This window comes from Mastigoproctus giganteus, chromosome 2 (assembly GCF_048544385.1).
Source record: "Mastigoproctus giganteus isolate SK-2022 chromosome 2, ASM4854438v1, whole genome shotgun sequence".
Taxonomy (NCBI): domain Eukaryota; kingdom Metazoa; phylum Arthropoda; class Arachnida; order Uropygi; family Thelyphonidae; genus Mastigoproctus; species Mastigoproctus giganteus.
Genome location: NC_143576.1, coordinates 23,896,141 through 23,908,406, shown reverse-complemented (window position 1 = coordinate 23,908,406; position 12,266 = coordinate 23,896,141). Strand labels below are relative to the sequence as shown.

General features: G+C 38.7%; 1 protein-coding gene across 1 annotated transcript in view; it reads left to right on the top strand.

Moving 5' to 3' along the window:
• The window catches only part of LOC150089224 (furin-like protease 1, isoforms 1/1-X/2), a 553,478-nt gene that overhangs the window by 422,469 nt on the left and 118,743 nt on the right, over nt 1-12,266 (top strand). The window contains exon 9 of the mRNA XM_090388436.1: nt 5,742-5,842. Within this exon, the coding sequence (XP_090244562.1) occupies nt 5,742-5,842 (101 nt within the window). The remainder of the gene's footprint in view (nt 1-5,741; nt 5,843-12,266) is intronic.

The window sequence follows — 12,266 nt, the reverse complement described above, 5'->3', positions numbered from 1 at the left end:
TTTTGAGCTTTTTGTCATGACTAGAGAGGCCCAAAGATAAAGTCCAAGAAATTATTAGCATAAAGAAATTATTAGCTCTATCCAAAAGACATTGCAAGCCCAAGGATGTTGAAGCTGCTAGAAGGAGATTGTCAGCGAATGCCACTGCATTAATAATCACTGAGCATTTCTGCATAAATCTCATAAGTCCCCTTCCTCAGAGCTGTAGTTAGCCAATCTCAATTAGGAGGGGGGCCCCAGGTGCCAAGCAATTTTGTGATCAAGTGTCTTTGCCAGTAAATTAGCACTCTTTCTTGGTGAAATAAAATAGTTTCCTTATTTTCAGCATTAAAAAACTGGAAAAGTAAACTTGTTTCTCTCTTTCTTCTCTTAATTTTTTGTTTTATTACTAACCCACTACTGCTTGATCACAAAGGTGGCACTGCTCCTGCTTCCACGTGGTGGGGCTGATAACCTGGAGGGGAAAGCTCTCGCTTCCAGGTTGAAATGGAGCAAACAGTTCCTGAAACCCAGAAATCCACTGGGTGCATAGATCAAAAGTGAGTATTTTGTTCCGAGTAGGAACTAGTATGCCATCTTTCTTTGTCATTATCCTTCTGACGTTGATGACTCCTTGATCTTGCAGGGCAAAAACAGTCGGAGACTGATTTTGTTTCAGCTAAATGTCAAAAGACTGATGTAGCCAGAATCAGAACTCCAACTTTCCTTATTATTCACTTGACCCAAGAACAACCTATTGGCAACCTCTCATCATTTCTAGTGCAGAAATGCCTAGAAAGCATAATAGGAACCCCCAAGACAGTTCATTGCTTAAGATTGTGAGACAGATTTACTGGTTGAAGTTGCTACTGCTCAACAGTCTGAGCAACTACTGAAACTAAAAACGTTTGGTGGAATTTCTGTTACAGTTTCACCATACGTTTCCCCCGAACATGTCAAGAGGTGTCATCGCCGAATGGGACCTCGTGAACGTGCCGGACGAAGAGTTGAAACAAGAACTGCAAGATCGAGGAGTCGTCAACGTCACAAGGATAATGACAAAGAAAGGTGGCATACTAGTTCCTACTCGGAACAAAATACTCACTTTTGATAACCCTAAACCATCAACAGCGATCAAAGCAGATTGTCTTAACTGCCGTGTTAGAGCATACATTCCAAACCCCTTACACTGATACAAATGCCAGAAGTTTGGGTTTGCGCCTCCGTAGCCAGGTGGGAAGGAGCAGCAGTGCGAAGCACACGCTTCTTGATTAGACAGGGGTTCGAGCCCGTCACCACCAAATACGGAGGATGCGGAAAGGTCAGGGAATGACCACCGCATATTCCTGGAGCAATATGGCCTTAGTTGCTAATGCTCCTAAAAACCAAATAACAAACAACAGAAGTTTGGGCATTCACAGTCTGCAGAGGAGCAACTGCCTGTGCCACATGTGGGTCCACTGTGCATAGAAACACTGAATGCACAGCTACAACACTTAGTTGTCCAAACTGCAGAGAAGCAATGTGGTGTTTTCTAAGGAGTGTTCCCTTTGGAAATGCGAAAAACACATACAGCAATACAAAATTGAACACAATGTCAGCTATTAAGAGGCCAAAAAATCTTTACCAGCCCTGAATACTAATAAACCAACCTATGCTCAAGACACAAAAAGACATATATCAATTGCAACCCAAACGGTGGTAACCATACCACCAAGCGAATCGCTATCTCAGTGGACAAGGTCAGTATTGGCACTGTACTAGTAAACCAAACGACTAGCAAACAAAGTAAAGCCATAAATACTCCAATTACTGTACAACCAGATGCCTCCCCACAGCAAAACACTAAAGTAACTACTAATCCTGATGCAAACCAAACAGATTGCATGGATTTTGAAGGTAGCTCACAGCAAGATGAACACATACTAGAACTATTCACTGATGAGGATATGGACACTGGAAAACCATACTTTCTAAAGAAGGGGAAAGGGAAACCTGAGCGAAACAAACATTCAACCCCTTAAAAACATATCGAGGGTTCTAATAAACCCAAATAATGCTTACATTGCTGCAGTGGAACTGTAGAGGATACCGCACTAATTTTAATGACATCCAAGATGTCCTCACACAATATGATCCCATCGCTTTCTGCCTTCAGGAAACCAACCTAACCCCACATATAACTGTTTCTGTCCAGAACTATAATTCATCAGCAAGATTGTTAGGGTTGTACACAACCCTAACAATCGGGTGTATGGAGGCGTGGCATTAATAATCAATGCTCAAATACCCTCGAAACCACTCCCATTAAAAACACACCTTGAGGCAGTTGCAGTGTGAGTCAATGTTAATTTTGACTTGACTATCGTCTTGCTATACTTGCCTCCCAATCAAAATATAAGCTATACTGACATAGAAGAACTAGTGGTACAATTTCCTCAACCCTACTTCATCCTAGGGGACCTCCATGGTCATCATCCGTTATGGGGAAATCAAAACATGGACAAACGAGGACAAATTATAGAAAAGTTACTTGATCAGCACAATTTGATTACTCTCAATAATGGCGCACACGCACATACACATTTACCTACAGGATCTACTTCAGCTATTGATGTCTGTCTATGCTCAGCATCCATATATCCTCTATTTGGATGGACTATTCATAGCAATCCACTGGGTAGTGACCATTACCCAGTGATATGCCAGATTGATACAAACATCCCCCACTTTTCTAACAGAATTGTCAAATGGAACTTTTTCAAAGCGAAATGGGATATATATATATATATATATATATATATATATATATATATAACAATTAGCAATACTGGAAGAAAAGCAGGTCCAGCAAACATCCATAAACTTTGCCACAGAATATATATCTAACCAAATACTACAGGCAGCAGACCAAGCGATTCCAAAGCAATCCAACAAAATACCAGCACGCTCGAAATTTTGGTGGAATGATGAATGCAGCCCAGCTAAAAAAGAAAAGAACAAAGCATGGAACATCTTCAGGAAGTTTTCAACAATTGCAAATCTTATCCACTTTAAACAGGCTCGGGAAAAAGCAAAACGTATTAGGCAGACTAGCAAAAGGGAAGAATGGAGATGTTTTGCTTCCACAATTACAAAAACACAAATGATATGGGCCAAAATGCAACATATGTACTGAAAACATCCGTGCATCAACCTTCCCATACTAACTATAAACTGTTGTGATGTTACAACACCAGTGGAGATTGCAGCTGCATTAGTGAATTGTTCATGAAAATCTCAGCCACAACACACCTCATTTTCAGGTACACATGGCACAGGCTGAAAATCATTTAATCAGCTTTGAATCAGCATCTAGTACCGCATACAATCTCCCTTTCACAATGACAGAATTGCACCATGCTTTAGCCACCACAAAACTCAGTGCAGCAAGGACCAGATAGAATACACTACATCACAATAGGACAACTTACTGAGGCGCCTCCATAGCCAAGTGGGCAGGAGCAGCAGTGCATAGCACATGCTTCTTGATTAGAGAAGCGTGTCAGGAAATGACTACCACATATCCCCGGAGCAATATGGCTTTAGTTGCTAATGCTCCTAAAAACCAAATAACAAACAACTTACTGAACCAGCCCTTAAGACATTGTTACTTATTTATAATAATAGAATTTTCAAAGAGAATACCTGGACAAATGGCATCACGCTTATGTTTTGGCATTTCCAAAACCAAGAAAAGATCCTGCAAATCCACAACACTACTGACCTATTGCACTCACCAGCTGTGTGAGCAAGGTCCTGGAAAAAATTATCAATGCCCGCATAACCTGGTTTCTAGTCCAAAACAACCTTCTTAACCCAGTACAATGCAATTTCCATGAAGGCAGATCCACTCTTGACTTACTGATCGGGGCAGAAATAAATATCCGTGATGCTTTTGTATGAAAAGAACACCATGTCATGGTTCTCTTTGACATAGAAAAAGCACTTTTTCTTGGAGGTATGGCATAATGCAAAACCTATGATTCTTCTGATTCTTGATTCTTCGGAACAGTATTCTTGAATCTATGATTCTTCTGAACAGTATTTTTTATATTATTTTGGAGTTTTTGTTTTTTTCTTTTCTGATTTTTTAAATTTTTTGCCTTTGTTTTTTACTTTTGAAATTTTTATTTTATAGTTATAAATAAATACTGAACAAATATTCTAATCTTTGACTTATTTATTTTTGCAAATGAAAAAAGCATAGGTAACTATTTGTAGTTAATCGACGAGCATTCTGGCACTATTTGTTTTTAGCAATACACCTTCATGCACCTCTGTTTACAGTGGTGCATGAAGTTTAAAGAGAGGCCACCTATCTATTGCATATGATCCTTGTTCTGGGTTGGCACTTTTGGCAGAGGCATTAATGAATTATATTATGAATTTGTTCTGCATGGTCAAGCAATGAATCAGTAATATTATAAAACAGTTCTGCAGCAATTGTATGATGATTTTCAGAGAAAAATGGCTGGTAAAGGGGACTTCAGGGAATTGGCATTTGCATTATGATTAATGCTCTTGCCAAGTGTGCAGGGACATTAACAAATTTTAGTATGAATTTGTTCTGCATGGTCAAACAGTAAACCAGGAGTACTTCTAAATGGTTTTACAGTAATTGCATGATGATGTTCAAAGAAAAATGGCTGGAAAGGGGACTTCAGGGAATTGGCATTTGCATTATGATTAATGTGCCTGCACACTTGGCACTTTCCACTCAAGAATTTCTTGCTAAATGCTCCATCACTATGAGTGCCCATTTCCAAAAGAAGCCTATCAAAAATGCTTACAGAAGTTGCAGAAGCAATGGAAACAGTTTATAAATTTTCAAGAAAACTTTATCAAAGGATATCCATCCAAATAGCTGGTAAGCCTCATCATTTCCCAAAGTTTTTTTTTTTTTTTTTTGATCACACATCGTATGTATGGGTGTGACAACAAGCTTTAGTACATTAAAATAATAATTTGAAATTTTCCTCCATATATGTCAGTTCTTTTTCAATTAAGATGTAATTTTCAGTATCAATAAACAGTTTGTAAAAGTTTTTTTTTAATCTATTTTTTTGTTTTCCACTTTTTATGGGAGTCTTGATTTTTTTTGCATTCCAAATTGGTTATCATGTTGCAAATAACCACATTATCTGAAGGTGTCATCGTTTAGGTTATGAAAAATCTGGTCAATTTTGCATTAGCCCTAAATAAATATAGATTATTTTTTATTTTATTTTTTTTTTAGTTGTTGGCGCATCGGCTTTTGTGGCCATGATGCACCTCCCAAAGTTTTTGCAAGCCCGAGGTGGGATTCGAACCTATGACCGTTGGGTTGGCAGGCAGGCACTTTACCCACCTGGCTAGCCTGGTTGGCATAGATTAAATAAGTTCTATGTTTGTTAAAGTCCTGGGTATAGCAAAATTTCAGAAAATTGTTTTTATTAAGAACCAATAGAATAAATCATTTGATAAATTCTAGATAAGATGTTGTTATGACATTGTGATAATTTCAAAATTGGCCCCTTTCAAATATTTTGTTGGTGGGTGCCTTTGTGGGATGTATAGTTTCATGTCCTACTAATCAGTATGTGTAAGATTTTGAACTTCACATCAAATCTAATGACAGTTCTGTTTTTACTGAAGACAGACTCTGAGTACACAGATTGCCCCATGTATGAAAAATTCATTTTTGATCCAGCATTAATATCTTCTTGTGATTTGTTTTTCAGATTACAACAGACCTTCATCATGGATGTACATCCAGCCACACTGGAACATCTGCCTCAGCTCCTTTGGCTGCTGGAATTTGTGCTTTGGCCTTGGAAGCAAAGTAAGGTGACTTAACTCATATTACTCAGTTTATATATTAATTTAATAAACTGCATATTGATAAATTATAATATTAAGAAATACCCTAACTTAAAATAATGTTCCTTGATGTTTTTTTATTTTCTATCATTTTCATCATCATCATGAACTTAATCTGGATTAGGTCTTTTAAGACTTGTTCTTGTTGTAGCTCTTGGAGGTGGTCTTGATCTCACCATCGTTGTCTTGGTCAGCCCACATCTGTCTTGCCTGTAGGTTTGTAGTTAAAAGCTAATTTTGCGTTCTGGTTTGGGTTCATTCTTTCTATGTGACTAATCCCTTTTTTCTGATATCATTTTATGTTATCTACTTTTAATTTCTCACGCATATCTGAATTTCTTTGATGATCTAGCCTTGTAAATCCTAATAATGGTCTTAAAAATCTCATGTGTCTTTCTTATTTATTGTGTGTCTTTCTTATTTATTACCCAAGTCTCATAACTGTAGAAGAGGGCTGATTTTGAAGTGTTGTACAATCGTAATTTTGTTTCAGTTGTCATTTGTTTTCTGAAGTGACACTTAATCATTCATTTCATTTTATTATATTTTTGTAGTTTAGTGTGGAAGGCTTTCCATTCATTTGATATTAAATTTCTCAAATAGGTGAAATCAAATATGTTCTATTTTGTCAACAGTAACAATTTTGACTCTTTGTATATTTTTTTCCCTATAATCCCATTGATTTTGAGATCTTCATCTCAAACTTTTTGCCTATTTTAATCAGGTCATTAGCTGCTATCATTCTCTATCGTTTTATAAATGTTAATTCCATTCAATGTTATTAAAAATGAGCTTAAATGAGCTTTTTGCTTATTTGCTAAGGAATTAAAAAAATTCACAGGATCAATTTTTTTTATAGGAGAGGCTGATAGCAACTAAAGTTCAAACTTCAAAGTGCAACCACTGCTCTGTGGAAACTAGTAGATTTACTGACAGTTCCTGATGTATGTAAATCCTAGTGCTGGCTTGCTTATATAAATGGATGAATGGTGGTGTCGGAGTACTGGCCAATAAAATTATTAATACTAGTTGATATGGAGAGTGATGCAACATTATCATGATGAGTTCATGAGGATAAAGGTTTGCTGATCATTCAACCTCTTTATACAGAGTGTTTCAAAAATGATGGTCAATAATTTAAAGGTGAAAAGTACAAACTAAAATAAGCAAAAAAGTTCCAGCGAACATTGGGCCGCAAATGAACTGTTTTCAAGATAATGCACATTTTCTGTTACGATCCGCCACTGACTATGGGAGCACTCTAGGAAGGTAGTCTGTATGCTGAGACCTTGACACACTGGATATGGTGGTGCTTCCTTAGCCAGGTGGGAAGGAGCAGCAGTGCGCAGCACACACTTCTTGATTAGACTGGGGTTCAAGCCCGTCACCACCAAATATGGAGGATGCGGAAAGGTCAGGGAATGACCACTGCATATCTCGGAGCAATATGGCCTTAGTTGCTAATGCTCCTAAAAAAAAAAAACTGGATATGGTAGGGGTACAGTAATTGGCGATTTAAAATTCCCCACACGCTGCTATGCACGCTCTTGCAGAGCAACCCTCCTTGCTGAAATTCCTGGATTTTGTTCTATTCTTTCTAACACCCTTTCCTCAACATCAGGTGTTATGCTTCTGGGCCTACCTGCTTGTACTCCATGTGCCAAGCGCCCATGTTCTCTAAGGCATTGATGTACCCTGATGAATGTGTGCCTGTTGGGCTGCCTTCAGCAGGGAAATGCTTCTTGGCACAAACATGCAACCTTGAGTGCACTGCCGCTGGCTTCACCATACATGAAGTGCATGTCCACATACTCTTCATTGCTGTAACCTCTTTCCATGTTGACTGTCCTTTGACAAGTACCAGTATGCCTGCAGCGTCTCAGAGCATTGAGAAAAGGGAAAGGGAGAGAATGAGCATAACCTAACCTAAATAAACAAGTCAGTGGTGGATCCCAACTAGAAATGTGCAATATCTTGAAAATGATTCACTTAAGGACCCATGTTTACTAGGCTTTTTTTTTGCATATTGCAGTCTGTACAGTTCACCTTTAAATTATTGACCATCACTTTTGAAACACCCTGTATATTTGTCGAGAGTTATCTTTAATGGCCCTGTAGACCTTGGAAAACTTGGTAGTGTCAAGTTTCATTCTCTGAAAGGCTGTCATTTCCTTTCTTGTAAATTTCTTTTATTGTTCCACTTCATCATGATCATGGCAGTTCTCTGTAACCTTCTTGGCCTTCAGCTTGTTAACTCCTCATATATCAGCTTTTCAGCATCATACTCAAGATCTAGTTGTTAAGCAAAATCAGTGATCTCTTCCCCAAACGTTTGAAAGCCATTGGAAAATTGAGGACACAGGTTATTCTAAATATCATTCATATTCATTGGCATGGTCTTATTCCAAGCTGTTTTTTATTGCATCATAGATGTTGTAGCCCTTACACATAATCACACATAATTACACACTTAATACTATGTTTTCAATAGCATAGATGGCTTGAGCAAATAAGGTATAAGGTATGTTCGTGTCAGACGGCACCTGGGATTTCTCCCATCTCCATATGTGTTTGCTGTATCGAGGACAGTACACTGTAAAGCCAGAGACTTGAAAGTGCGTGGGCCATGTCTGTGCAGTGTGATATGTTGTGGCCATTGTTTGTCTGGATTATTGGCCGCCAGGCCCCTAGTGGGGCCCGACGTTGCCCATTCCTCTCCATGTGGAGGCTAGCCGGGTGTGTCCATTATCACAACAAGTTGCCACCTAGTTTCCTGGGATTTCAGTGGCTAGGACCTAAAAAAAAAGTTTTTTACAGTTTGACATTAATGATTTAGGAAATCGCTGGTTGGGGTTGAACACTAGAGAGATGTGTTAAAAGGCCTAATAAGGCGGGCAAAATTTTGATGTTATTAAATTATACATGTGAGGGCTATACGCTAGATAAAAGATAATAGTGTTAGTTGTCATAGAGATTTACACAAAACCAGTAGAATTTAGATGTTGGTTAAAATTTGGTGGCATTGTTAAGGGGTGCACTCGGTCGGTTTAGTTGGGGGGTGACTGAAGACTGGAGGAAAAACAGATAGAAAAATAGGGACGATTGAGTAGGCATCTCTAAAGAGGTCAGTGGAGACAAGCTCCACCAGGCGAAGTATGGGGGGGCAAGCAGGGAGGGGAGGAGATAGAGACCTGTCTCCTCCCTCCCCTGCCTTGGGATGGGGTTTTAAAGGGAACCGAGTTAGAGGACCCAGCTCAGATCGCCAATGGCGTGTTGGCAGCAAAGCCGCAGTATGTCTTTGTCGGTGATGGTTGTCATGTCCATGCAATGTTGAATCCTGTAAGGTCAAGCTGCCCATCCCACTCTGGGGGTGGGATATGTCAGCTGGCTGCAGGAACCACCAGGCGAAGGGGTGGGAGAGACACATTTACTTCATTCATAATTTGCATTCTTTGTTTTTTTTATTACTTTTTCCTTATTTTATAATTTTTTCCCCCAAGTTTTTTATATATATTTTTATTATTTTTTTTCACTCACACTCATTCATCTTTTTCTCACACACCAGGGGGGGATGCAGTGATATGTAATGTAAATTTAAATACTAATTAAAACTAGGGTTAGTGTGTACTTAACTGTAGCATTTATGGTTTGTGTTCTTTTTTCTCACACACTTACATTTTCATTCATTCTTCTAGCTCTCATTTCATTTAGAATTCCATCATCCGACATTGAATGACAAAACGATGAAATTCAAGGACCTTCTGCTCATAGCTTTCAGGCATCTTTTAGGCAAGGCTGGTGCATGTACACATGCTTAGTCCATTCCATTTCATGAACCTGAAGCACCAATTGTGTCCTCCTTTGAAATCAGTAACTTCTTTTTCATCAGCAATTCTTCTTGCCTCATGCTGAACCATCTTTGTGGACACAGGAATTCCAATTGCCCTTTGGTCCTCAATCCACATCTTCAATTCCCTCTCTAAATCAGGCTATTTTGCTGACTTGCCTCTAATGGCCTTCTTCTGCCGTGGCATTTTCAGTAGGAATTCTTCTTCCTGTAGCCAGTCTCGGATTGTTTTCTCAGTTGGAGGAAGACCAAACTTACGTTGAGCAGCACGATTTCCATTCACCTTTGCAAACTGGATCACTTTCAACTTGAATTCAGCACTGTACAAAAATCTTTTCTGAGCGATTTCTGGGCAGAATGTGGAAAAACTTAACCTAATATACCGGTAACAAGTGCGCAAAGACAACAAGCGCAAAAAAGCAGGAAATGCAAGTAAAAAAATCTACAACCACTGTATAAGACGCACTCAGTTTTTAGACCCCAAATTTTTCAAAAAAATGGTGCGTCTTATACATGGGGAAATACAGTAAAATTAAAGTTATTCCCGGCATCCAGTTCTTTTGTGACTGCATCATAGTATCCAATCAAATTGGTCAGGCAAGACTTTCCCTTAACAAAACCATGCTGTGTCCGAGATATAACTGAAGTCTTGTCTAGATGATCCTGTAGAGCTTCTTTAACCAGTGCCTTCATTAATTTTCCTGGAACAGAAGTTAAACTCACAGGTCTATAATTACTTGTGTCAGCCTTTGATCCTCCTTTGTGAATTGGGGTCACATTTGCACATCTCCAGTCTATGGGTACCTCACCTGAGTTCAAGAAAGCTCTCATAATTAAGGGTAAGGGTTTGCTTATTTCCTTTAATATAACTGGATAGATCCCATCCACCCCAGGTGCCTTTCTTGTGTTTATCTTCAACAATTTCTCCTCCACTTTACTCTCAGTTATTACAAGATTATCTAGCTTACTGCCAGAGTTAAATACACCTCTGGCATTCCCCTCGCTGAATAACTCCTCATGTGTGAATGAATTTCGATGCAAAATATTCATTTCGTTTGTTAGCTACCTGAGCAGGATCATGAACAGTTGAACCATCGATATCAAGTGGACCAATCTGATTCATCCCCTTCCTTCTAGAGTTTACATAAGTAAAGCACTATTTGCTGTTTTTATTTGCATCTTTTGACATAGATTTCTCGTAATCTGCCTTCGCCTGCCTAACCTCATTTGTAACTTGGTTACAGATCAACCTATATCTATCATAGGCTTCTGTGTCACATGTTAATTTATATGTATCCCATGCATTTTTCTTCTCTGTCACGAGTCTCATTAAATATCTTCTTTAATCTTTATTGCATACAAACATGGTATATACAATAGACCCTTCACAGCAGCAATGCCAGGGGTTTTACATTGGTTGGTGGACAATAGCCTTAGGGGAACGGGGCCCACATCGAAGTTCGGGCTCATCCCCCAGAGCCAACAATAAAATAAAATGAGTGTCAGATTATTTACAGTATATATGCTTTTGACAGTATTTACAATGAAATAATAAAGATATCCATACTTACATTATGTTATATTAATATTTATATTCATAAAGATATTGTTGACTTTATTTACAACACATTCATAAAGACATCATGCTTTGAACATTATTTACAATATATTGGGCGTTATTATGCTACCCTTATCAATGTGCACTTTGCCTGGCCAAGGTCAGGCTCTTAAGGATCTGTCTTCGGTACCTCCGATCCTTCACGAACCTACAGAGGTCGCCGTCAATTGAAACGATTGTGGGGAGCATCTCCCTGGGGAGAAAGTGGTCACTGAGCGATAGTCTGTTATAGTGAGCTGTGAGCGTGGGAGCTGACCTCAGTCCGGGTAGAGGGATCCTCCAGCCACACAGTTCCCAGATGCTTGACTCCGAGACCATTCCGGTTATCATCTTGACAGTGAGAACAAGGCGTTTTTCAAATACAAGATCTGGGAGTCGGGCAAAATTAAGTGAGATCGCCATCGCAGTTGTTCTTTGCTGGGGTGGACGACGATGTTTTTGCGTGATCCAACAATTTGTTCATTTGATAACCATTTAGGCCTAAACCTTAAACAATATTTCTTAATAGGTATGAAACTTTTAGTAACATCCACGATTAATTCCTTGAATGCTTACCACTTCGAATTTACTGTTGGTAACATTGTCAGTTGATCCCACTGTACGGAATTTAAAAACTGTCTGAGACTACTGTACTCACCTTTACGGAAGCAAAAACCCTTTCCTTTACCCCTGATGGTAATTATATCTTTAAGTAAATCCCACATCAGTACACTCTGATCACTGCCACCTAGTGGTTCCTTTATCTGCAAATTCTTAATTTTTCATAATCTGCAAATTCTTAATTTGCAGATTATGAAATCAGACTATGAAAAACACCACATATGTTCCAAACCAAAGAATTCATACTTTATAAAGATGTGTACATTATATTTATTTTGTCCAAACGTTACAGAAATTTAATTGTTTGTCTTTGTGATTGAG